Below are 27,966 nucleotides of genomic sequence, written 5' to 3' on the forward strand. Positions count from 1 at the left end.
ATTGGTGTCAAACGTTAGTGCTACGTTTGTGCTGGTTTGTGCAGCAAAAATCTTCGTTTGTGCCGCTATCATTTTAAAGATATAAAGAAATGTTTCTAGAGGTCATCCAAGGTCAACCAACCCCCCACCTTCTTCAAACCAGACAAAATGGGTGTCAATCAACTCGGCTACGTTTGTGCTGGTCTGTGCAGCAAAATTTTTTGTTTGTGCTGCTTTGGCTTTGAAGATATTAATGAAAGTGTAAAGGTCAAAAGGTCAACCAGCCCCCCCAACTTTTATAAAATCCAACTTTCTTTATATCTTTAAAATGATAGCGGCACAAACGAAAATTTTTGCTGCACAAACCAGCACAAACGTAGCACAAACGTTTGACACCAATTTTGTTTGATTTCATAAAAGTGGGGGGGCTGGTTGACCTTTTGACCTTTTTGCTGCACAAACCAGCACAAACGTAGCTGAGTTCATTGACCCCCATTTTGTCTGGTTTGAAGAAAGTGGGGGGTTGGTTGACCTTGGATGACCTCTGGAAACATTTCTTTATATCCTTAAAATGATAGCGGCGCAAACGAAAATTTTTGCTGCACAAACCAGCACAAACGTAGCACAAACACTTGATGCCAATTTTGTCTGATTTGAAGAAGGTGGGGGGGCCAACTTCACTCAGGTTGTTTTAACACCTGGTAGTCCAGTAGACTCGGTTTGATTGGGAACAGAAACTGCAACATTTGGTTCATTTTCAGACTACATTGTGTCAAACAAACCAAACACATTGAAGAACCTGTTAACCTCCTCACCTGTGGGGGCGCTACACCAGCAAGGTAATAACACAAAAAGCTCTGAAGAAAACACTGAGCAAAACCTCCTTCCTCACAAAAACTAAACAAATGGAGGAGCGTCAGTAGGACCAGTTTCTTTTTGTGTTTGGTAAAAGTCCACAAGATATTCCTCCATTAGCGCGAGATGCTTGTGTTTCTTTCAGAGGTTGGACCAAGTCAGTGTTTTGTAAGTCTCAAGTAAAACTCAAGTCTTTATTCTCAAGTCCAAAGTCTGAAACTTTTAATTTCAAGTCTTTTTAAACAATGCTGCAATTATATGTTAAATGTAAAAAGAATTGCACCTCTGTATTGCACAGTTCAGTTAACCTTAGCTGCAAGAATGGTCAGACTTTAAACTATAATTTTCCAGAACACAGAGTGTGAGGATTTTTGTGTTATAATCTTTACATTTATATTACTTTAGATTATTAATCTTACCTTAGCAGTCTTATATTATAGATAATTGTGATCTTCATTTAGAAGTGTTGGCCCTTCGCTGTCTGTGTTAAAACTTCAGACTGCTGTGTTTAAAACTTTCTCTCACTGATATCTCAAACTGAAGGTTTTCAGAAGGCGCGGTGGGCAGCGCGCTGCAGCGGTCCTCTGCATCTGCTGTTTTCATCAAAGTTTGGTAAAAACTCACAAAAGTTGTCTTTTACGTAGGTTGTCGAAAAATACCTATCAAAAAGTCATATAAAATGTTCGACTTTTAAGATATTTTTACGATGATATATTTTACGCATCATCCTAAAAATATTTATTTATCCCTTGTCTGATCTTACAGGGAGACGGAGACCTCATTCTAAGCTAATTTTTACTTCTTCCGGTCGGCTAACGGTAGCTAGCTACAAGCTAACATGTTTAGCATGTTGAAGTCAATCTGGAGCTCCTTTTTGAGAACCAGCTGTTCAGGTGGAAGAACCTGTTCATGGAAGAACTGTACTTCGTACTCTTCACCATCCTGACATGTATGCAAGACTGTCGAGAGATAAATCACCTTAAATAAATAGCTAATGCAGCGAGTAGCATGTTTAGCTAACTTGTCGTATTTGTCCGTGAAGGATTGTGACCCGTTCAGAGTCCGTACTTCAGGCTCAATGGCCGCTGGATCCTGGGATGACACGCAGGTAAAGATGATGAATGGATAATAGAGAACTATTTTTATTTAGTATAACGTGTTTATCCTGTGTTTGCAGTCTTTTTCAGCTAATATTTATATTGTGTAACCTTTATCGATAGTGTTGAGCCAATTCAAGCCACTTTTGTAATTGACATAAGATTTTGTGGGATATTATATGATCTCCTACTATTAGGTAGTTTGTTTATTTTGCTTTAACTGCATCAAACATGATGGTTTAACTGCAGTTACATAAAAATGCTGAGGCTAACTGTACAGTAAAACTGGTCTATGACTTCATATTAGGGCCTTTGAAAATGGAAAAAGAAACATTAAATTTCAGCCAAAAAACCCTCAAAGTTTGAGCTTAACCTCAGAAATTTTTTATAAAACACTTGGAAATTTTTCAGCTCCAAAAGTCTAAAATTAGTGTGAAAAAACTCAGAAATTTTCAGATTAATCTAAGACATTTTCTAGATAAAACATGAAAAGATTTTAAGCTCCAAAAGTAAAACAATTAGCGTGAAAAACCTCAGGAATTTTACGACTAATCTCTGAAGGTTTTTATCAAAAACTTGGACATTTCTGAGCTCAAAGTTCAAAATGTTCAACTTTTGAAACTTTCAACTTTAGTGAAGTTGAACATTTTCAGGTTTAGGAGCTCAAAACATGTCAAGATTTTTAAAGAAAACCTCTGAGATAAATCTCAAAATTTGAGTTTCTTTCTTGCAAATGTTCATCTTTTGGAACACAAATTTATAAATTTTTTTCTAGACTTTTGTTTGGGGTAGACTTTACTTAATAAATGTTTTTCTACCTACAAAATGGCCCTAATACACTGTTGGACAAGTCTGAAAGTTTGCACTTTTAAGCAGACCTTTGGGAACCCAGAAAGCAGCTGAACTGACAAAAGACAATATTTGCATTGATTTACTGTTAAATTTGTGTAGAATAATATAAGATCCATAATAAGTTGATTACTCTGTGGGATTATATCATTCTTGTTGATTAATGAAATATAGGAGATCAATATTTGATTTGTTATTCAATAGAGTCCCTGTCTTGCTGTATCAGAAGAACATGTTTTACTGAGCAGGTTGATGATGTTTATTTTTCTTTGCAGTATCATTTTAGTCCCTCATACCCAGGTATTAAGTTGCATTCTGTCAGGATTAGACATCTGGTGCATTGCAATATTTTGTTACATTTAATAAGACAGAAAATAATTCCAGTAGACAACACTGAAGCAAACTTTGGTAACTTTATCAGGATGATTCTTTCCAGAACATGAAATATGCTGCAAATACACCAACATTTACCAGGTATTTCTAGGACAAATATCTTTTTGCACTTTAAATAAGACAAAACTCATTTAAAAGTAAGTTTTATGAGCTTGTTTTAATTCCATCCATCCATCCATCCATTTTCCTTCACCCTTGTCCCTCAATGGGGGTTGGGAGGGGTGCTGGTGCCTATCTCCAGCTTTGTTTTAATTCCTTAAAATAGATTTTTCAAAAAAGTATTTGTTCAACTTATAACAACACATTTTCCTACAAGTGAAATAATCTGCTGGTAGGACCAGTACTTTTGATCAGTATTCAATAATTATTGATTTTAAACAAGCTCCTATATCTTGTTAAAACTTAGTTTTGTCTTATTTAACGTGTGATAAGATATTTGCACTATAAACAAGGCAAAAGGATTTGGTCTTTTTCTTTTGTGGCAAACAAAGAATGTCCATTTTTGCACATTTTCACAAAAGTCTTGCAATGGAAATGATTTTTACAAGTCATCAAATCCAGTAGGGTTTTTGTTTTTTTTTAATCAATGAAAATTTCACATTAATTCACTCGGAGAAACCCTGATACTCTGCAGCAGGAAAAGACTTCCAGTTTGACACAAACCACAGGCTGTCGATTCAGTTTCAGTTCACGTCATCTGCATCGCTCTGACAGGATTCATCATAACCACCCTTTGTGATGACACTTCACATTCCTCAGTCAACTGATTGGGTTAAAGCCCGTCTTTCCAGTAACGGGAACCCGGATCCATTCATCACGACAGCCGTTGCCTTAATGCGACGGCTGCAGCGTCACCCTTTGGATCCGCTGCTTCTCGAAAAATGAGAGCTGAATGTCTAATAGGGGGCTTGTGCATTTATTTCCATGAATAATGTCCAAACTGATGGAGTCAGATGTGACACTTCTTGACTTAATTTCAAGACAATCACTCGAGAAACCAGCTGTAAAGGCAAAAACGGATGCAGACATGATGGACACGCTCGGTTTAGGCTAGCAGTGTTTTGAAGCTTTCACCACTACAAGAGCTGCTCTTATATTGACTTGAAAAATAAAAATTAACCTGTTTTCTTCTACACAAAATGAAGCAAGTTCTGGCTAACTTCAGAATATTTTAAACCTGGCAATGTGTATCACTAGGGAGAATACTTATTTGATGAAATTGTTTCAAAGCTCGAGGGGTGATAGCGAAGTAACAAAAATGTAATCATGCATTCGTCAAATGACTCTGGTACGAAACTATAATTTCCAATCTTCTCCTTTAATTAATTCAGTGTGGGTAGAGTGAAATTAAAGCACAGAGTTTCCACTTTAGGCTCATGTTCAACTCTCAAAAGGACATTTTGAAAATGTTTTCAACATTCAAACCCAATTCTCAAGCTAGCAAGCCTCGAGCGTTTAGGAATCTTGGTTTATTTGCTGCTCTCGCGCAAAATGTGTGAGGATTTAACATATGGGAGTGAAGGATAGAGACGTTGGTTGCTCATTGGTGTTTTTTTTACAAACAATCCAAACTAACGCTAATGATGAATTCACACCATTGTGTTTTGTAATTTCTAATACTAGTTTCTACAAAGTTTGGTTCGTTTGGGGAAGTGAACGCGAAATCGAACTCTGGTCCACCTATAAACTTTGGTCTCAGTTCGGTTAAAGTGAATTCTGTTGTGGTTCAAATGCATGTGTGAACACTAAGTGGACTGGAGACCGCTCCAAAATCAGGAAGTGAACTACAGCGCATTGCATTCTTGGTAAGCACAACTAAAACAAACAAATGTGTGATTCTAGTGCTAGCGGTAGAAATGTGTTGTGGTCTTTTACCAAAGACAAAACAGAAATCCTACGACTGCTTTTTTTCTGTTTACGTGTTGTGAAGTTGCGCTCAGTGTCTTCTCTTGAGTTTTTCATGTCGTTTCCTTCAGTGGTTCTTTGTGCAGCACCCCCACAGGCGAGGAGGGGAACAGCTTTTTCAATTAGTTTGGATTGTTGGACACAGTGCAGTGTGAATAACAACCACAGCAGCTGGAAATGTAACAAATGTTGCAATTCTGCTCCCAGTCGAGCTAAAACTGCTGGATTATCAGGTGTGAAAACACCCTATAACTTCTCTGGCTTCTTTCCTGACCTGCCTGATCTGTTCCTTGGTCTTCATGCGATTTGTTGAATATGGTGCGTCATTGGGGCCAAAATTAAGACTATTGCGGAGGCAGCAGTGGCTACTTCCTTGTTGTGAAAGTTTATATCCTAAATAAACCCATAAACTGATCTGATTATAGACTGGAGCCAGTAATAAGCAAATGAGAAGGAGGTAATCACTTAAGTTAGCTTTGCAGAGGCTAACAACTAGCATACATACCAGTTACCATTGTTTATCATTATTCAGATCAGTAATTGGCTTTAGAATCGATATAATCTCCTGTGACGAGAAAATAGCCACCTTTGGGTGGATAATCTAATTTTTGGCGCTAAAGTTCACGAATGTTCTCTCTCAAACCTCTAACGGTGTCAAAGGACAGCTGGGTTTATATTTCATGGTGTTCTGTCACATGAAATCCCCAAAACCAAACGTGTTTGGGAGTGTGGCGATAGCTTGACAAATGAGTGTGAAAACAAGGCACCGAACATTTCTGTTGTGACATTGTCGTTTGAAATGCTTCAGTCCGACACCAGCTTCCTTCGTAGAAATTATCCCTACAGTCGTTCCCTTTGGTGCAAACTGCAGAATGTTTAGATCAATCACATCCCGTTGGTTGCTTTGCAGTTTCTTTTTTAGCAGATTGCTTGCATCTCTTTTAATCCTTGGCAAGCATACAAGGAAATGGCGTCTATCTTTGTGTTCAGGCTTGGCTCAGTCCAACAGCAGAACGGGTCCAGAAGTTTCCTGCTGAGCATGCATGTTTTTCTTTCTGCAGTCATTTTTATCTCGCGTTTGACGACAGAGTTGTAGATAATTGTTCCTCCAAGGAGGCTTGATAACAAGACTGAATGTCCCGAACTCTGAGAACCCAATTAAACGGCGTCGCCGGAAATGCCAAGAGAGAGGTGTAAGACTTTAGCTGACCCGTTTGTGGATGAGTTCTGAGGTACCGTGGTTCGCTGGGCTGAAAGGCACCAGGCCTTTAACAGACCTTTCCCCTGAACGTGTCCAACCCGATCCGGGTCTTGACCGCCAACAGACGATGATGACGTTGACAGAGTCCTGCAGCAAGCCCATGAAGAAGAAGCGGCGGCGGCGCGGTTTTGGACGGAGCTAACGGACGCGTTGGATGTTGGACCTGGGCTGGAGGAATGAGCGGCGATGTGTCCTTGCTTGGTAACGGGGACAGCGGTTCTTACGCAGCGCCCTCTCAGCATGTTGTGGAAAGCTTTTTTGAACTCCCTGCTGAAGCACGGGTAGATGATGGGGTTGATGCAGCTGTTGAGGTAACCCAGCCAGAAGGTTATCTTGAAGATGGTTTCAGGAGGCTTACAGGATGGGAAGATGGAGCCTGAGGAAAGAGAAGTAAAAAAAAAAACTTAGGTAGAAGTGTAAGGGAGGGTTTGACATCCTGGAGAAAGTTACTGAGCAAGAATTTGGTGCACAAATTAATTCTGAATATTTTGTAATTCACAAAGGATTATGGTCCTTTCACACCAAACTCACAACAATCGCTTGATATTTTGCTCTAGATGCTCTTTGGAATGAGCCGTTATTTTCTGTTGCCGGTCTCAGATTCATCAGCCGTTCAATGGTGGATGAAATTGAGAGAGTGGCACCAAAATATTACTAAGTCAATTACTAATTCAGTTGATAAAAAAAATGTAATCAGAATACATTTTAATTTAGAAATGTTGACTATAAACTGGTTGAGCTTCAACAGGAGAGTTCAGCATTGCAATAAGTTGACTCCAGACCTTGTTTTTTGTCAGTGTTATTGGTATTTATTTGATAGTAATCCATCAGCAATACTTTAAAAATACAAAATATTACCAAGTAAGACGAGACAAAACTAACGTACAAGTAGCTTTTAATCGAGCTAGTCAGGTTTTAAATTTCCAGGATTCTCAATCAATTGGTGATTTAATTTTAAGATGTAATAAAAAGATTAACGCAGCTCACACCCATCTGATTGGAGCAACTTATGTTTAGAAAGTCTGGTATTTATCATGTAAACAAAAGAACCTGAAATAAGGGTCAGAAGCTGAAAATATTTACTCTTTTCTGTCTGCATGTTAATCCAAAGCTGGAAAATGCTGAAATGTGGCATTTTTCCAGCCACTTTCAGACTAAATTAATCCTGTTGGGGCTCCCTGCCTACTGCTGGACTGTTGCCTACTGCTGGACTCAAAATGCATGTGCACTCATCCAAAACGCTCGAAATATTAACTTTTATAATCGAAATTCGATGAAAACCACTTTGTGCCTTTCCTCATAGATTCACAAATCTGTCCAGTTTCCTGGTCTGTTGATTCTCTTTAAATCGATGCGTCACAGGCGTTTACAGACACTTTGGTGTTCAGAAAATGGAGCTGCCTTGTAAACAACTGGCGCTCTTGCAGTAACTCTGCAGCTTCATTGAAAGCTGTCATTAACAGGCTTGAAACGGGCTTTTCATCCACAGAGTTTTGAACATAAATGCGGTTTTTCTGAGAATGTCATAGAAAACGCTGAGGCAGTGATAGTCTGAGAGCAGCTTCATGAGCTGTGAAGGTCTGTCTCCATTGAAATGCATGACTCTCCTTATATGACTGGCTGCTTTGGGAGTCAGCGGTGACTCTGGTATTGCAGTCCATTAAACCTCCTGCGTGTTATCTATAATAGTTTTCTCTTAGATGAGAGCAATAGGTGGGTTATTCCATTTCATCTCGCAGAGGAAGCCCATTGTACCATTTTGTTTGCTCTATTTGCTTGCTTGTAATTGAATTTCTTTGTCTCCTTTCAGCGACGTAATAGACCGAGTTGGGTCAAGACACAGGAGTCAAAAAAAGATGGCCTCCCTGTTGTCATGCTCACAGCGAATTAATTAAAGCGTCAAGGTTCATGCCTCAACAAAAGTGGCTGCTAAAGCGCTAATTTATGTTACAGCTTTGCATTTTAAAGAGTTAATCTTTCCTTGGACCTTAAATGAAAGTTGGCTTTGTTCTTTGTGGCATTGATTCAATGTTCCTCTGGGATTTTGGTTGGTATCGACTTGGCAACATGATGCATTTTTATGTACTACAATTTGTTTGTTCCTCCACATCCTGGCTAAAATTGCTCCACTGGACTTAATGATTTAGAGCAGTCTTTCTCAAACTGTGGTCCACTGGCACCCCCTAGTGGTGTGCGAGGTACTGCAGTGGGTTCACTCTACTGACTCAGTATACTTCATTATGCCTGGATAGAATATTATATTTTTTCTACTTAAGTAAAAATTGACATACTCTTTGGTTTCTTTAGACTGGTCTATAAGTAGATAGTTCTGACGTATTTGGCGATCCTCTCAAATTATAAATGTTATTTAATAAATATTTTTTATATACTTTTATGTATTTTAATCAAATTTTTTCCCCGTCTAAAACTGTTAAGTTTAACAGTTTTGCCACAAAAGCAAAAAACAAAAAAGTTATTTATGTCTCTCTAACTTTACCTGTTTGTGGAAATTCATCAATAAACATCTTGAAAAACTTTTCCAGACTTAAAGTGAACTTTTTAAGTTTATTCTGTATATGCCAACATAAGATTAGGGGCATTGAATAATAGTAGCGCTCAATTTGCGTGAATCCATCCAGGCCAAACAAAGACATTGGTGACATATCCATTTTCTCCTGCATAAATCATCTGACATAATAACTTGTTTTCTTGGCAGGCACATCAAATCCGAGCCTTGCTTGGAAAAGCAGAGCTTAATTGCTCCCTCTGGTTGAATCGCTCAAGTCTGCTGCAGCTGCAAACAAATTGCGCAGTGACGGCAATTTACTACAGATACTCACTTCTGGAAAGGTTGAAACTGTGGTTCTGCAGTTTCTCTGTGGCTCTTTTACTTTTGCTTTTAATAAACACTCAGACATGTTATGTTGGCACCCCTGAACTCTCCTCACAACATGAGGCATAGCTATCTCATGGTCGCAACAAAAAAAAAAAAAAAACACTTAAAAGAAGAAACTGAAGCTCTACTTGGGTAGAAATTTCACTTATACGTGTTTTAGAATGTGTAGTTGTGAATATGTAAACCAAAATGTCAGAAAATTTAATCTTAGTTCATCCATAGGTCAGATTTATCTCCCCTTGCAGAGTGACTTCACCCCATCCCTCAGCTGGAGGGCAAAAAGTTGCTGGCTAATGATGATTAGCATTGGTTTTAGCTGTTAAGTTGTCAATATAATGCGCTAAATCTGAAATGTACGCATTTAAGAAAAGCTGCTTTGCTACTAATTGTTAACACTATGACAACACTGTGTTGGTGGGACTCTAATAATTACATCAAAAATCAAACATTTATAAAACGCCTTGCAAGCTCAGTTGCAAGGCGTTTTATAAGTTAAAAAGTTTTAAAAGTTGCGTATTCGCTTTGTAACGTCTTGTGTTCTGGTGTGAAGAAACCATGTAGAAACAAATTGTAATTTGAATGAAAATTATTAAACTACAAAAGACGAGCGATATCTGTAGCTTTACAGTACGAATAACCACGTCTTTAGGTGACAGGAGAACAGAATATCGTACATTATCATCACAAGGTTTGATGACACCGGCTAAGCCAGGTGGTTGGGGCGATCATCCAGCGGCCCGCCGTGTGTTCGAGTTAAAAAATGTTTACAGTTGACAGGAAATTTGGAGATATGACTTGATAATTCTGTGTTATTGGAAGATGAACATCTGAACACCAACTATAAAGTTTTAAAAATGCAAACATTTTTTAAAAACTTAATTAAATAAGCAATGCTAAACCTGGTGGGGGCACAAATAAAGCCTGGTGGCCCACCAGGCTTATAATACACTGGGGGAAACCCTCTGTCATGAATGTCACGCAAAAATGAGCAATGAAAAAAGTCATTTTCTAGTTACCTACCAATTGGTAAAACCAGGAAAAAGGGGAGCCAGCACAGGATGAAGCAGCCGACCACTATGCCCAGCGTCCTGGCCGCCTTTTCTTCCCCTGAGAACCTCAGCAGCTTCGGCAGAGGAAACGACGGCCGCTTGTGCGTCCCCGCCTCCTCGCCATCTTCGTGTTTCCCCGCCTGAGCCGCCGCGTTTCCCCTGTGCATCCTCAGCGTGACTCCTCCCATCTCCACCTCCTCTCCCTTCGTGCTCTCCCTGATGCTTTTGGTTTCTCGTCTCGCCACGGTGTAGACTTGGCAGTACATGGCCAGGATGATGGCTAGCGGTATGTAGAAAGACCCCAACGCGGAAAACAAGGCGTATCCAGGTTCCTGCGTGATTCGGCACTCTGTTTCGTCTTCCGGGTCGGGCTCCTTCCAGCCGAACAGCGGGCCCACCGATATTGCAGCGGAGACTCCCCAGAGGGCCGCCACCGCCGTCAGGCCGCGCCGTCCGGTGGCGATCGCCGGGTAGCGCAGGGGGTAGCTCACCGCCAGGTAGCGGTCGATGGAAATCACGCAGAGGCTGAGGATGGAGGCGGTGCAGCAGAGGACGTCCAGGGCGGCCCAGACGTTGCAGAAGGAGCGTCCGAACACCCACCGGCCCAGCGCCTCCGAGGTGGCCGAGAACGGCAGCACGGCCGAACTCAGCAAGAGGTCCGCCGCTGCCAGGTTGGCGATGAAATAATGCGTTACGGATCGCCACTGGTGATGGAGCAGCACGGACAGGATGACCAGGATGTTACCAAGGACGCCGAACAACAGAAACACCACCAGCACCGCCGCCAACGCCACCGCCTTCGCCACATGCACCTCGGACTGGGCGGACGAGCTGCAGTTGGGGCAGAAGTCATCTGGCGAGAAAACACTTGTGTTCTCAGTGGGAACCATTATGGTCGCGCTCCAACAGAGGACAAAAGCTTCTCCAGCTGCACAAACCGCTCTGCCGCTTCATTTGCAGATGCACCGTTGACTCTCTTGCCCCGAATCATGAGGTTCGGGTTCCTTTGGCTGAACGTCAAGTTTGGTCACAGTCGGTCTGGAAATGCTCAAAAAGCAGCCACTGGTCAGGATATCTGTAGAAGAAGGAAAAATATTCATACTAGTGACATTTACCAGTAAACAAAGCGAAGAGATGCTGTTTCTCTGTGGGTGGAGAAGCCAAATGACAAAACACATTAAACGCAAATGGCAAAACAAAGCTCATTACATCTGAGACGTGGTTAAAAGGTATACATAACAATCTTCTCCCTTCATTAGATCTGCAGCAGAGATCAGAGTAATGAAGTAGAGAAAACACACAATTATCCAGAAGTATCGCAGCCTGTTGTCTTTCTGCCTCTGCAAACGAAATCAAAGTAAAGACACCCAGATGGAGTCGAAGGAAAGACTGAAACAAACGGAAAGAAACTAATCAAACGAATTGATTCCAATATGTGATCTAAGAGTCTATCAGTAGAGAGCTGCACCCCTAAGGCCTGGATCCAGGAGTTATTTAGGCCCACTAAACTGCTCCACTTTTGGAAATTATCTAAATTTTAAAGGAAAAATGTTTGCCTTTAAGCTCAAAAATTCAAGTTTCTTCTCTACAAAGTTTTATGTTTTTTACAAACCAATTTTCAACTTTTCAAAATCAAAAATTTCCAAATTTTTTCTTCCAAAATTTCTTATATTTATCTGAAATGGTGGATTTTTTTTTACTTTCTGAATCTGGAAATGTTGTTCTTTTCTGTAAAGTTTCCAAGATTAATTTAATCAGTTATCAAATTTTCAAACTCTGAAACTACCAAATTATTTCTAGAAAATGTCTGAGTTTTTTTTAATTTTTTTTTTACATCAATTTTGGATTCCTTGAGCTCAGAAATTTTCAATTCAAAATTTTTTTAGCAAAATTTCTGAGATTAATCACACAAAAAAATTCAGTTTTTTTGGCTGAAATTTTCGACTTTTTGAATTTGGAAATTTTGTTCTTTTGTATCAAATTTCTCAGATAAAACTTTCTGAGTTTTTTTTTTTTTTTTTGGTAAATCTTGACTTCAAGCTCAGACATTTTCAAAATAAAAATTCTATAAAATTTCTGAGATTAATTTTAAAATTTCTGGGCTCCTTCTCATCAGATTTTGACTTTTCCAGCTCAGACATTTTTGTCCTTTTCTATAAAATTTCTGAGATTAATATAAAGAATGTCATAGTTTTTCAAGCCAACCTCTTAGGTTTGGATACAAGGAGCAATTCGGATCCACTAAACTACTCCCAGTTTCCCAGTTTCTTTAATTCCTTCACATTAAAGTTAAAAATAATAGTAATTTTGTTTTTGGACCAAAGTACCTCCTATCTGAACCGTAGGTCCGGTTCAGTTTGGCCATGTTGAAGCTCTGAACTAACGCTCAGCTTCATCACTTTGAATTAAAATAAGATGTAAACACAAAGACACCAGAGTGGAAATGATGATCTCCAGGGAGCAACAGCAAAATCATTCGCAGCATTATGAGAAACCCAACCAAGCATGCAGCGAGGCCATAAATGAAAGCCATATAATTATGTTTTTAAGGGCAAACAGTCCACCAAGCGCCAGCGACAGCTCTGCTGAAGGTCTGTCTTTCTGTGTCTGAGTGCCTGTGTGTGTGTGTCTGTGTGTGTGTGTGTGTGTGTGTTGGGCTTTATGTCATTCGTCGGATGACAGGCGGACAATTGAACCGTGAGGAGTGCGCTACACAAGCCCCCTGCGAGCGCTTCAGGTGCCGATAGTCTCACTCCGTACCTTTCAGAGTGAGAAATGTCACCGGCAGAGATAAGCTGCGGCAGAATGAAAAAGCATTTTAAAAAAAGTCATTGTCGCATGTCTGTGCAGAATCAAAGACTTGTTGTGCTGCACGTCCTGTTGTGAGGCGGAACCACACACTCCCCATCACTGGATGCTGCGATTTCAGGAGCCTGAGGCGGAGCAGAAATGAAAGAGGTGAACTGCTTGGAATGAACTGTGACTCTGAGTACAGTTATAATGAGATTTCTTAGTGTGAGGAGGCAGGGCTGTAAAAACAACAGGTTATGCTCTATGCAACACATGTGGGTGCTGCCCTACAGGGGCGCCAAACAATGGTGTAGAGATTATTCACAGTGACAATTTTTAACACCTGTTTAGCACGTGTAAGTAAAGTATTAAGGCTGTTGTAGATAAAAGTAGGTTTCTGCCAAAAAACTCTGAAATTTAGAAATTTTACTAGATTAGTTTTTTTAGTAAAAACATGGAAATTTCTCAGTTTGAAAAGCTGAAAATTGAGAAAGAACTCAGAGACCTTGAGATTAAAAGTAATCTGGAAATTTCCTGTTAGAAAAACTTGAATATTTGTAAGAAAAAAAAAACTGCTGGAACCAGTGGGATTAATTTTAGAAAATTTCTAGAAAATATTTGGAAATTTCTGAAAAATTTCAGCATTCAAATTTTTCACTTTTCGAGCTCAGAAATGTAATTTTGTCTACAAAAAATTATTTTTATACTAAAGATTAGTCTCAAAATTTCTGAGTTTTTTTTAGAACATGTTTCTTTCCAAGCTCAGAAGTTTCCAAATTGCTTTTTAGAAGAATTTTTTTCTTCTCTCAAGCCCAGAAATTTTAAAATTTTCTCAAAAATTTCTGAGTTTTTTCCAGAAAATCTTTGATTTAAAGCCCAGAAATTTCCAAAGTATTTTCTACAAAATTTCTGAGGTTAATCTTAAAATTTTTGACTTTTCAAACTTGGAAATTTCCAAGTTCTTTTCCAGAAAATGTCTGAGATGGACCTCAAGTTTTTTGGTAGAAGTTTACTCCATTTTTTCTTTTTTTTGTGTTGTTGAGGTGCTGCGCTAAGGTGGGCACCAAAACAATGGTGTAAATATTATTTCTCGTCAGCATTTCCTATATTTAGCAGCTTCTTGTGAGTGTAAATGATGTGATTCATAAGAGAGGAACCTCAGAAAGTACAAAGTTGCGCTCCTGTGTGGAGTTTTCTGTCTGAGTGTGGGAGTGTTGGTGTGTTAGAGGGAAATGAGGGTCAACCAGGAAATAAATGAGCGCCGAGCAGAGGAAAGGAAAAGCAGCATCAGTGATGCTTCACTCCTCTGCAGCAACACGCGGTTTGCTCTCTGGTTTGGAGGCGATTGATGGGCGGTGCAGTAAGTCAGCGGCAGGCGACATGTTTATGTTGGGAGGTCGTCTGGGTGACAATCGGTAGATTTTATTTGCATGGGCTTTGATAAATAGAGGTATTGTTGCAGCCACATATATAAAAACCCCATAACATTACGACCACTGACAGGTGAAGCCATTGATGCTGCTGCTGTTTGTTGCAGGGTGATAATGTGGTTCACACCTGAATGTTTCTGCAGAGTATTCACCTCCTTACAAAATATCGGTTCTATTGATCGAGTAGAAACTGCTTCTGATTGGCTCTGTTTTTGAAATTAACTTCATATCAACAAGAAAGTGTTTTAAAATTTTATTCAGGCTTAAAAATTACTGTTTTCTGGCTGGAGTCGTTTCATATTTTCTAGAAAATTTTTGACTTTTCAAGGTAACAAATTTCCAAATTGTTTTGTAGAATTTTTTTAGATCAGTTGCAAAATTTGTAGGTTTTTTTTTTACTTTTCGTGTTCAGAAAATTCTACATTGTTTTCTAGAAAATTTCTGAAAACGATTACAAAGTTTCCTAGTTTTTTCTAGCAAATCTTTCACTTTTCAAGCTCAGAAATTTCCGAATTGTTTTCTAGGAATTTTATTTAGATTAATTGCAAAATATCTGTGTTCTTTTCTAGAATTTTTTTTTTTACTTTTTAAGCTGAGAAATTGTGACTTTTTTCTATAATTTTTTTTTTGGATCAATTGCAAAATTTCCGCAAATTTGGCTGCATCGTTGCTGATACTTTCTGTCTGGAAGGGTTTGAATTGTATGCCATTTCAGATAAAATAGCCAAAAAATTTGCTAAAATAAAATGTGCAAACACTAAAAAACAGACTAAAATAAATTGGAGAAAAACAGGTGAGAATGGCCGCCATCTTTTTAAGTTAATGGGTGGAGTTTCTCCTCCTCCTCCCTGCATTTCCTGCTATCTGCTTTGTGAATCTGATGCAGAAATGAATCAATTAGCATGAGCAATGGAGCTGCACAACATTGAGGAGATTAAACGGCTTCATTAATTCCCGGCTCAGCACGGCGGCTGGTCGTGATGCAGCCAAACTCTCTCCAGTTCATGTTTCATTCATGTATGGTGAGATTGTTGCAGGGCAGCAGGCGGAGAGCAGCACACAGATGAAATGATGATGGGTTATAATGTGTGAAATGACCTTTTCAGGGTGGTCATCGCCTCCCTGCCCTCCCAACCTTCATCGCTTCACTGGAAGCAGAATCACACTGCCTTCCTCTTCATTCTTTCTCTTCAATTTGTGCTGCAAAAACGCGACAATAATGGAGATGTTACAATGATGCCTCTCAGGAAAACGGCATTTTCTCTGCTGGTAGCTGAAACTGAACCCCTGCTCTCGTCCTCCAGAGATAAGATTTGATCAAAAGCCAGCAGCCAGCGGTATAATTTACATGTGAAATGTAAAGGCGGCTCTGCTCTTGTTGCTGCATTAGAGGATGTAATGGACTAAAGCTTCGTCCTTGGGAACCATCATGGAGAAAACGCTGTTCAGTTTGAAACAGGCAGGGCTGTTAGTCGGACTAATGTGGCTTGAAAAAGCCGAGGGAGCGTCGTCATCACACATGGTATGGACGTACTGTAAGGCGGCCATGTCTTTTAAAGAGAGGAATCATTTGAATTCCTCTCAGACCGCAACCCAACTTCCTCCATTATTATTGTTATTCCTGAGAATCATTTGAATTCCTCTCTCAGACCGCAACCCAACTTCTCCATTATTATTATTATTATTCCCGAGAAGTTTTCCTCTAAACGTCATAGAAGTATTCATATTTTGTTAATTTATAATAACTAATATTTCCCGTCTGTCGCTTTAATTCTTTCATGCATGTTTGAGAATTTTTTTCATCTCCATGGCAACCATGGAGATGATATGCTCTTCCTCAGAGCATATCAGCTCCTTCAGACTAGTCAGCAGCAATTAGCAGACCACTGGTGCTTTCTGTTTCAGCAGGAATATTTTTCTGGGAGATTATCCTCTAAATGTTGCATGGGCTCTGGTAGAAATATTCATATTTTGTTAATTTCGTAGCAAAAAATCGATTTTCTTTTTTGTGCCATTGTGCATTTTAGGTGATAATTGAACAGATCTGCATAAAATGTTGGGATCTCTTGATAAAGACCTGACCCATCTTTAAACATCTCCACAACTTCAATCCTGACCTTCTTCGTCAATGTACAAGACTCTAACAAGGAAGGAGGCTAATTCAGATAAAAACAGACACTTTAGTGGGACTTCAGCCACTATTTTAATAGATTTTAATGGGTTTTTAGAGCATAAGGTTGAGGGAACAAGTTTTTGTCTTCAGAGAAATAAAACTTCTGAAAGTTGGACATGCATTTGTGTTCACCCCAAGTAAAAGTAAAAAGTAGAGTAACAGTTCAAATTGTCAATCATTTAATATTTAAAAATTACATAATCTGTATAAGTTAAGTGGAAATGTTGGTATTTTAAGGACAACAATGACAATAATTCATATAATAAATGAAAAATAACAAAATCAAGCAAAATAAATGTTTCCAAATCAGTTTCTTTCTATAAAAAACATCAGAAACTTTAACCAAAAATACAGCTGTGTGTGACTGGTGAATTTTGGATAAAACATGTTTGATTTTCATTCAGTTGGTAGAAAATCCAGAAATTTTACTCAAGTAAGAGAAGAATACTCGGTAAATAAAAGACTAGTCAAGTACCGAGTAACTGAACGAATCATGTAATATTTAAAAATCACATCATCAGATGGACCAAAAATGTAAAGTGGAAAAAAAGTTTTCCAAATCAGTTTCTTTCAATGAAAAACTTTAAGAAAAGCTGCAGGTATGTGTTTATCTAGTGAATTTATGTTTGTTTTTCATTCAGTGAGAAGAAAATCCAGAAACTTTACTCAAGTAAAAGCAAAAAGCACATTTTAAAAAGCCCAAGAAACGTTAGTCAAGTAAATACAACGGAGTAAATGTAACTAGTTACTACCCAACTCTGGTCACGACTTATCAAATAAGTAAAAGACAAGCATATTTCTGTAAAACTTTCACGCTGCAGCTCAATAAAAACTCATTTAGATTCGTCGGCGCGTCTCCAAACTCTGTGATGCTAACAGTTGTTGAGTCGTCTGCAGAGCGAAAAGCACTGGAGTGATGAATTACATCAGAAGAAGTCCATTTCCTAAAACGTTGGCCATTCTCCTCAGGGATGAGTCACTGTTTGAAATTCATAATTCAATGCCTGAGCGACATCCGTGATCACGCTGCACTGATGGGATGCATCTGCGGGAATCCACCGCTAAATTTAAATTAGCATTAGGGATTTTTAATTTTCATTTCTAACTCCTAAATCAACCTACCTGTTTTTTTTTTAAGGTTTACATTTTCATAATGTTTAATCATTCCAAATTAAAAGCAAAAATATTTATAAACTGGAAGCTGCACTGATTGGTAGTTTAGTGCAGGAAGGAAGCTGCAGGATGAAAGGAGAAAAACAAAGTCTTACCTTTCTTTTAATTTTTTTTTTGAGTGTGAGAGGAGAATTGAGCTAATTTTCTCCGAGGGCAGCCATTCGTCACCGAGGCAGCCAGAGAAAACCGGGAGAGCGCAGTGGAGGAAGTGATTTCTTCCTTCCTGCAGTCGGTCCTGCTGCCTCCTCTGATGGAAAATACAACCAGAGTGGACCTCCAACCTGATCCGCTGAGGCTCCGCCTCCCGCCAGCGCGCTCAGACGCTCTGAGGTGTGAGGCGCTGCCTGCATCCTCACACACCAACAGCCAAACTACCTCCTCTGGAGCGCTGCATGTTTGAGCTGGATCTGGTAATTACGGTTCCTATAATGAGGATAATAGAGATAAAAAAACGTCTTGTTTGATACTAAATAGTAGCAAAACATTACAACCAATTAAAAGCCTGAATAAGCTCATAAAGTGCCTCACATCTCATTGGATTATTATCTTTTTCCATAGTAACGACTAGTTTGTTTGAATAATTAAATTGCTTCACTATCATCAGAGATCATCAAAGATATCTACACTGCTAGAATTTGTTGCCTTTTTGTGATTAATTTGTTTTCATTCTTTTTTATTGTTCCTACAATAAAGAAAACAAAGTTTAAGATAATACTTGCTCAAACTTGGTAAAAATGTGCAAGTTATTATCATTCTATGGAGGACTGATGGTGCCAAAACAGGTGGTAAAAATAGAAATAATAAATGGCTTTCTATAATAATTAATGTGGCAAATATTTCATCCGAAAAATTAAAACTAATAACTTTCTCAACTAAGAGCGTGGATCTTGATGTTGATCCCATCTCCATATCTCTGTCGGAGGGCCAAAAGCTGCTGGCTGACGATGGCTAGCTTTGGTTTTAGCTCTTAAGTTGTCAATATAATGTGCTAAATCTTAAATGTATGCATGATATATTCAAGGAAAAGGGATGCATTGCTTTGCTACTAATTATCAACACAATGACAACTAGATAACAAGGTCAGGAAAAAGAAGTAGTTCAGTTATGCTAGCTTGACTTTGACAATCTTATATGTAGATGTGCTGTGGAATTCTGTGTGTTTCGGTTCAGTTAGAAAGTTTAAAAATAGGTCGACCTAAAAACCTACTCTGGCAGATCAGTAGATCAGGTGTTTAAATGAGCTAATCAACCACCGCAGTGGTAGCTAATCTATCACAGTGATCACTTATTAATAATCTAAAATTAACACCAAGCCTGAAAGCATAAAACTGTGACGGACTGAATGTTCTGTTCTCTTTTTGTGGGAAATGTTTGAGTGTTTCTTGGTGTTGAATCCTGAAACATGAAGTGGCGTTGTTGTCGGTTGCTATGGCAACGGGTAGCTTAGCCAACACGGAGCGTGAGAAAAACAGTGGTTTTGAGCTGTTTAACGGTTTTTCTACGTTATTTTCCCCTTTGCTGTGGCGCTCTGCACTAAATAATCACCTCCAGGATTCATTTAGCTAACAGTCGTTCTTTGCAGCATGTAAATGACATTAAAGAAATCTAAATAAATAGACAAAGGAGAAAAAAGGAGGGGACAATGTAGAAGAAATATTAGAGAATTAATCAATTTATGGTACGAAAAAATGCTCCAACAAATGTCCATTCATTTCTTTTTTTAGCTTCTTTCATGTTGTTATGACTTTGTGACGATATTTAATATCGTAAATACTGGTAGTCACGTTTTGTCACATTTAGTCAGGAATATGAGCAACGGTGTGAAAAAAATCTGATTTTAGCAAAACAAAAATCTGCTGTGTGAACGTTCTTTACTTTATTTCTCTGATTCAAATGTCTGGTGTTACACATTGGGAATTTCTTGCATCACAAAACTATATTTATATAATCCACTACATCTATAATTCCCACAATACGTTGAGAATAGATGGTTCAGTATTTTCTCCATCTTTCAAAAAAGAGAAATACATCTTTTGCGAGATGCTCTTCGCCTTTTAAACATCAACACTGGCCTTGAAACAGAATGACACATTTGCCTGGAAATCTGCGAAGCTGACAGTTTGTTTTGTGCAACGCTGCGTGGGTCGGCGGTTTAGGAGAAACTTGAATTTGCGTCTGAAGCGTTCGCCTCCGCGCTAATGTCAAGAATAAGAACCTGACCCTGGCGGCTGTGTTTCTATGAAAGCCTGGATCAAAAACAAGCTTTGAAAAGGATAAATTCACAAATAAAGCCAGAAACAGGAGCTGCAGAGGGTAAATTAAAGAATCCAGGAACTGAATTAGGTGCAAGGCAGAGAAGTGAACTTTACGTTGAAGCAGCAGTAGATGGTTTTAAGTTTATAGGGGTGAGTGGAAAAGCAGACAGAGAAGGTAAAACAAAATAAACATCTTTTCTCGCTGAGATGATTAAACTGAAGCTGAATCTTGATTAAATGAAATGTTTGCTGCATCATCTGTCGATTGTTTTCTCAGCACCTCCTGCTGGGTTTTATGATCTCTGCCAGATGAACATTTAATGTGTGTCAACATTTAAAATTCTCCTTTATTTGACAAGATCCACAAACATTCATGTACCAGTTTGCAGGTCCTGGTCTGTGAAAAACCTTCGTTCAACGCAGCCGTTTCCACGGACGTATAAAACACGGAGATGAGACGAATTAACTAATTCTGAGAAATAAAAATATCCATTTAGAGAGGGAGCGCCGTTTATTGCGATACACAGTCAGTCCGTCTGCAGAGGGCCATGTGGAGAAGCACCTGCAATTTTTATTTGTTTCAGTGTTTCTTTAAATACATCACCAGATTGAGTTGGAGTAAAAGTAGCTCAACTTTAACATATTTTTACTCAAGTAATAGTAAAACAGTATTTGGTAAAAAGTCGACTGAGAAACTGGTCAAATTATCAATCAATTAATACTTAAAAATTGCATCATCAGTCGGACCAACATATAAAATTGAGTGGAAATTTTGGTATTTTAAGAACAAAAACAATAATTCATATAAGTAACAAAAACAAAAAATTTATTTCCAAATCAGTTTCTTTCAATAAAAAAACTCATGAAACTCTAACAAAAGTCTGCTGAGTTTTTGGTTAAAACATTTTCATTCAGTGGGTAGAAAATCCCAAAATTTTACTAAAGTAGGAGCAGAAATGCCTCATAATAAAATTACTTAAACTACACTGTAGTAAAAATACTCCTAAATGTAATTTTTTTCAAAAAATAAATGTAACCAACTCTAAGAACCCAACAAAACTAAAAGCCCAAACTCTCTCAAATATAATCCTGTTTCCATATTTTAATATGATATTGTCCAAATATCTCAGACAATAGTGTGAAGAAGACTTTAAAGGAATAATGACAGTTATTAAATTATGTTAAAGATTAAGTGTCAAAGTTTCTTTCTGATAGCTTCAGGTATTTTTTACCAGTTAGCCCACGGTGTTTGGTAAATCTGGCCTTCGCTCCTCTTCGGTTCCTTTCCAGATATTTCACTGCCATTTGTTTGACTTTTCTGTGCGCTCTGTGGTTGGGACAAACAAATATTTTACAACCCGTTCCATTTATAAATCTACCATATAGCTCTGCTTTTTCCACTCAACCTTTAATCTTTTGAAGCTAATTCTCTAAAAAGTGAAGAACCATGAAGTGCTTTTTATCAGCTGTCGACCTCTGCAGTTTTATAGGGTGCAGTTCACCTGTATGAGCCTCAGTGTTTTTATAGTTTTTGTCTAAATTATTCATATAAAAAATGATACATCCCAGACCAGATGGCAGTAAGTAATAATAAATAGTTATTATTTGAAGCTAATAGCATCTGAAGTCCGATCTGTTCAGTGCGTTGTTGGTTCTTCTCAGACAACAAAGAACAGTTCTCAGTAACTGAGATTCCTACCTTTTCAAAGGAATCCAGTCGCTAGAGAACGACACATCAACACTCAGTATAATCCCATTAGGGGATTCCACATGGTTGTGTTCTTGGCCCACTCGTATTTTCTCTATGAATACGTTGCATTTTATTATTTACATCCAGAAATTTTGCTCATTTCGCTCAAAAGCGAGTCTTTTACTTATGGTAGAACAATTCTGCTAGCAAAACGAAACCCGGAGACGTAGCTGTTATTAATTTAAATATATGACTCAGAAAAACCGTTGGAAGAAAAACACAAAATCACTCATTCTTATTTTTTTCTCACTCTGTGTCGGCTTCGCTACACACAAACCCCGTTGCCTTAGCAACTGACTGACAACAGCTCCACTAGTGCATCAGGATTCAACACCAAGAAACACGCAAACATTTCCTGCACAAAGAACATTCAGCCCATTACAGTTTTAGTTTTTCAGGCTTGTTCTTTATTTTGTGATTATTAATAGCTAATTGCTGTGGTGGATTAGCTAGCGCTGCTATTAGCTAAGCTAACACAGCGGTGGTTGATTAGCTAATCTGAACACCGGATCCACTGACGATCTGTCAGATTTGGTGTGTTTAGGTCGCATTTTTCCTTCTTTTTCTTTTATTGAACCGAAACGCCAAATTCCACAGCACCTCTACATGTTAAGTTGTCATAGTCAAGCTAGCATAGCTGACCTGCTTACCTCTTCCTTGCCATTTTTTATGAAAACTTATTTCCTGAACTTGTTATCTTAGTTGTCAAAGTGTTGTTGTCCTTTTTTCTTTTATAAATCATGGGGACAATTAAAGTTTTGCGGATTATGTTGACAATTCGACAACTAAAATCAAGGGTAGTCATCGTCAGTGAGCAATTTTTTTGCAACAAAGCCCTACAATTTCAGTGTTTTCCGTATTGTTAGCTTAATAAAATAATTGTATTAATTCAAATATTAAAAAATATTTTTAAGAAATATGACTGGCAATTATGCTATTAGGCTAAAGATATATGGAGACGACAGTCGTATGCTTCAGCATGAAAGGCATTCGAATATTGGTACTATATTTTGACAGATTAAACGTAAAACTCTGTCAACTTGTTCCAACTCAGAAATGTGCTTTTTACTACTTTTGAGAAAACATTTTCAACATTCTTAATGAGAAATCATCAACAAATAGTCTTGGTAGTTACTTTTAGATATTTAGGATTATTTAAGGTTTCAACAAAATGTATGGTTTAAAATCTTTTAAAATTAAAACTAATACAATAAACTTTATCATCATCAGTTGTACACATGCTAACTTTCTTCTGCTAGTGCAGATCCTTTGTTTTCTCACTCGACATTTTCAGCTGCAGCCAAATCTAAACGAGTCTACCTGCACACTCCCCCCGTCCAAAACGGAAAGCAGTCTGTGTAAAATTCAATCTTACTTGTCATCCCTTTTGATTTGGGACCAAGGAAATTGCAATTGCAAGCTTCGCTCAGCTGACATTTTGACAAATGATGGTTCCAAGAGTAATAACTGGAAACGGGAAACAAAGCTTTTGGGTTTTCTTCAACTGGGTGCTGTATCAACCACAGCAAAAGAAATTACTGTTGCCTATGCAGAGAGTTGGGTAGTAACTAGTTACATTTACTCAGTTACATTACTTTACTAACTTTTTTAAAAAAATGGAAAAAGAATTATATTTGAGAGTTTTGGGGCTTTTTTCACCTATAGAAATAGTTTTGTTGGGTTCTTAGAGTTGGTTATATTTTTTTATTATTATTATTTACTTTTGGAGTATTTTTTTTTTACCATGCTGCATTTTCTTTTTTTACTTGAGTAACTTTATTATAAAGTATTTCTACTCTTACTTGAGTGAAATTTCTGGATTTTCTACCCACTGAATGAAAAACAAACATGCTTTAATCAAAAACTCTCCAGACACACACACACATCTACAGTTTCTGTTAAAGTTTTTTTTAGTTTTTTATTGAAAGAAACTAATTTGGAAACATTTTATTTTGCCCAATTTAGTTATTTTTTGCGACTTATGTAAAATTTTTGTAATTTTGGTTCTTAAAATACCAATATTTCCACTTAACTTTATATTTTGGTCCATCTGATGATGCAATTTTTAAATATTAAACAATTGGTAACTTGATCAGTTACTCAGTACTTGAGTAACTTTTTACCAAATACTTTTTCACTTTTACTTGAGTAGAAATATGTTGGAATATTGCTACTTTTTCAACACATTTCAAGCTGCTATTCTCTGTTCTTAATGTTGTATAATGTTATAAAAATAGGTTCAGTTTATTCATGTCGGCGTCTGTTTTCCGTTGGTGCTCCATGTCCGTTCATTAGGTTATGATAATTTGTTCAGATATGTGGGTTGAAAGGTAGTGACTCTGATAAATTAGACGTTCGGCTAATTGGAGCGTCTAAATCGCCCTTTAGTGTGGGTGGCTGTGATTGAGTGGTGACCTCTGCAGAGTTTTTCCCACTTATTGGCTATGGATCATTTGACTCAGACGTCATCGTTTTCTGTCGTCTAGCTTTGAAAACATATTTTTCTTCTCAGTAATCAAGCAAATTAACAGAAAGTTGAGTGGAAGGAGAAAGTGTGTTACTCGGCAGACACCTTCCACCAGAAGAGTCAGTTACAGACATAAAAGGTCTTAAATGAGGAATCTGGCTGTTCACACGGGGTTGTATCTAGGTGTATAAAGCAGGAAAGTTGAGTGGAAAGAAAAACTGTGGTAGTAAATATATAACTGTGTATAATGAATTTTCACTTTTGAGTTAAATTAATGAAATAAATTACTTTTCCATGATATTCTATCTTTCTACAGGGATTTTTGCATTTTCTCCAGGTATTTGTAGTTTCTCTCTGGGTTCTTCAGCTTCCAACAGTCCTAAAACATGTTAGCTTATCTGTTTCTAAACTGATATCAAGGATTCACATCAGCCTGGTTTAGTCCACTTTAATCCAAATCACTGGTTCTTTTGATGAGGTGTGAAGCAAACTCTTTTTCGCCTAAAACTACTACTGTAACTAATCAAAACTAACCTAAAAGTAAACAATGTTTAACCAATAATAACTATAAAATCTAGTAAACACATTCTAATTAAAACTATTAAACTAACTTGAGACAAAAGTAACAATTAAATAAAGCAAACTATGAACCTGAGTTTGGTTGAAGTGAACTTTGGTGTGGTTCAAATGCATATGTGGACGCCAAGCGCTCCAAAAGCAGGAAGTGAACTACTACGCAGGGCATTTTGGGTAAATGCAACCAAAATAAACGTGCGAGTCTGGTGCTAGCTGGAGAATTAGCTTGTAGTCTTTTTACCAAAGACAAAAGATAAATCCTAACCACTAAAATCTGACGCTACTCCATTTTTATTTACATTTTGTGAAGGAGTTTTTTGTGTTGTTTCCTTCAGTAGTTCTTTGTGCAGCGCCCCCACAGGCGAGGAGGGGAATAGCTTTATTCAATTAGTTTGGATCGTTTCATGTATTGCGGTGTGACAGCGAACCGCAGCAGCTGAAAATGTAACAAATTTTGCAATTTTGGTCCTTAACCCAATCAAATCTGCCGGACTGTCAGGTGTGAAAACACCCAATGTGTAAGTGTGCATTCAGGGTTTTATGGCATATGAAATAAAATGAAATTATTTCAAACAAGAAGAAAACATTAGCAATAATAAAACATAAAAAACAAAACTTCCATATCCGAACAGAAGCAGGAAGAAGACAACACTTATTAAATCCAAACTACCAAATATATCCCATATATTACTTATTTACTTATTTAATTTTTCACTCTTGTCACAATTTTATATCTGTTGCCTTAGCAACCATTTCTCCCAATGACTGATTGATAAAACTGAAGAATCACGCCCTGATTATTACTTCTGGTAACCTTTTGCAGTTTCCTGAATGTTAAAGGAAGTGAAGTCGACTTTATTGGATTATCTGCGACGCTTTCTCAGAATTAAACGTGAATAAATTATTCAAATAAAATTTCCCCACAAACACAAAAACTGCTCTTTAAAAACATTAAAATTTGTGATACGCTTCTTTAGTTCTCACGTATTTTCAAATTTACTGATACTTTCATTGAAAGAGCAGTGGAGAAAATAGTATAACCAACAATCCTGACAATAAGGACAGTTTTTGGAGGTTTTCTCATGAAAATAATAAATCAAAAGTCTTATCTGGATCATGATAAATGATGGGCTAAACGGTAAATTCCTACCCTTAGTTTCTTCTTAACTTGACGTTCATTGAAAGGCAAATCGTCTCCGCAAAAACACAAAAAATGGAGGCACAATTAAGTTCTCCTATCTCACCAACACAAGCCTTTACCTACCTATGAATAATTTAGTATTTAACCACCTGAAGCTGATAGCAACAAAACATATTTCTGTGCCAAGTGGAGGCTGTGTTTGTCTTCCCCTGGCAGCAGAAGTGGGGAGAGAGAGGAAGACTCTGCCGAAGTGTAATCGGTTCAGTGCCTGCAGTCGGCCAAAGCGAGAACATCAGTTATGAGGGGATGCAGTGGGAATCGTGGTGCAATAATGCCTCTTCCAGACGCCCGTCTGCCAAGACGCCGAGGAATCTGACCTTTAAGCAGTTCTGATATTTGCTTCTAGAAAGGTAGCAAAAAATACGCAGAAACTCCCCAAACAGCGGCTCAGCTGCAGGTTATGTAAAGTTTATAGTTTCAATCATAAAATCTGCAGAGAAACGGAAGGAAAATGGAGGATTGATGAATTAAATGCAACACAGTCGTTTTTTCAAACCACAGGAATACCATCTGAAATCTAATGGCAGTTTATGACAATAAAAGTGTGAACAGTGGGAGAGTTTCAGAAATTAAAAACAAACAAAGGGAATAACATAATTACCCAGCAATATTTTAAATTTCCTATAAACTTAACATCTTTTACTACAGAAACATGGTGGTCCAATTCGGTGTCCCGACCTTCAGGATTTGCATCACTAACCTGCACAAATATTTTCATATTTATTGATACTTCAATTGTAAAAACACTGGAGAAAATAGTAAATCTAACAATCCTGAAAATTTTAAACATCATTAATTGGAATTCAGGGTTTCCACAAGAGTATTATAAGCCTGGCGGGCCACCAGGCTTTAATTGTGTCTCCACCAGGCTAAGTGTTGCTTATTTATTTAAGATTTAAAAAATGTTTGCATTTTTTAAGACTTTGTAGTTTTTGTTCAGATATTCTTCCATTAACACAAATTATCAAGTGATATTTTTAAATTCAATTGTCAATTTTAAACATTTTGCAACTCAAAAACACGGATGAATGACTGCCTGAGCGCCCAACCACCAGCCTTAGCAAGTTTTCTGGGTTTTCATCACTTACCTGCACAAATTGATACTTTAATTGTAAAAACATTGGAGAAAATAGTAAAGCTAACAATCCTGACTCATTTAAACATCATTAAGTTGAATTTTTCATGATAAATAAATCAAAATTCTTATTTTGATCATTATGAATGATAAATGATGCGATAAATGCCCACATTTACTCTGTCATCTAGTCAAAAGTGTAAACATTTAACACGCAAACTAAAGCCTGTCTCAGATGGACATGTTGGGTTTTTTGTAATTTCAGAAACCATTACATGTGGGCGACCTTGGAGTGAATTTGCTGGAACGTCCAGTCCTGAGGAAATTGGTCGCTGTTTGAAAAGCTTTCTATTTGTCAGTCGTGCACTTTACAATCCTTCCCAGATTGACATCAATCGCTTTTAACAATTATACGTCTGCTTCTTAACAAACATCCCCATCGTTTCCCACATTTTCAAGCAACTGTAAAACACAATTCAGAGTTCAGGGAGGACAATGTGTGAAAAATGCTCAAAAAAAAAGTTGCAACAGAAAACCGCACAGCAGGAAGATCTATAACTTAGATCGATTCGACCAGAGGCAGCAGACACATGAGACGTCTCTGTCACTGAAGATAAATATATTACCTCTGCGTCTGCGTTGAAGGAGGCGAAAGTTTGATCACAGATGCCTCAGACATCTGTGGTGAAGTTGTTGACCCGTCGAAGAGGCTATAAATAAATCAGCCTGAAACAATAAACCCAGAGAAGAAGCAGCCTGTTTATCATCCTTACGATGTTATTGATGCGTTCG

General features: G+C 37.8%; 1 protein-coding gene and 1 long non-coding RNA gene across 4 annotated transcripts; one reads left to right on the forward strand and one right to left on the reverse strand.

The window, feature by feature from the left end:
• Positions 1-884: 884 nt before the first annotated feature.
• On the forward strand, positions 885-27,919 carry LOC106960558 (uncharacterized). 3 transcript variants are annotated; one of them, XR_001427597.1, is made up of 5 exons: positions 885-1,002; positions 1,378-1,446; positions 1,600-1,783; positions 1,877-1,942; positions 27,440-27,919. It is a non-coding gene; the product is annotated as an uncharacterized LOC106960558 (long non-coding RNA). The 3 variants fall into 3 exon arrangements; XR_001427599.1 differs by lacking the exon at positions 27,440-27,919 and adding an exon at positions 9,056-9,640; XR_001427598.1 differs by lacking the exon at positions 27,440-27,919 and adding an exon at positions 8,150-8,875.
• On the reverse strand, positions 6,000-18,139 carry LOC106960556 (alpha-1A adrenergic receptor-like). Its single transcript, XM_015053695.1, has 3 exons — positions 17,946-18,139; positions 10,256-11,359; positions 6,000-6,715 (listed from the first exon to the last, which is right to left on the reverse strand). Exons 2-3 carry the CDS (start codon positions 11,172-11,174, stop codon positions 6,237-6,239), a joined length of 1,398 nt encoding a protein of 465 aa, XP_014909181.1. The 5' UTR covers positions 11,175-11,359; positions 17,946-18,139; the 3' UTR covers positions 6,000-6,236.
• Positions 27,920-27,966: the final 47 nt, after the last annotated feature.

The sequence above is a fragment of the Poecilia latipinna genome, unplaced genomic scaffold, assembly GCF_001443285.1.
Source record: "Poecilia latipinna isolate Pla-1442-1.1 unplaced genomic scaffold, P_latipinna-1.0 Scaffold1195, whole genome shotgun sequence".
Classification (NCBI taxonomy): domain Eukaryota; kingdom Metazoa; phylum Chordata; class Actinopteri; order Cyprinodontiformes; family Poeciliidae; genus Poecilia; species Poecilia latipinna.

Coding starts and splice junctions, on each gene's coding strand:
- LOC106960556 (XM_015053695.1), bottom strand. CDS start 11,174: ATGGTTCCCACTGAGAACACAAGTGTTTTCTCGCCAGATGACTTCTGC. Junction 6,716..10,255: donor TTTCCTGGTTTTACCAATTG/GTAGGTAACTAG, acceptor CTCTTTCCTCAG/GCTCCATCTTCCCATCCTGT.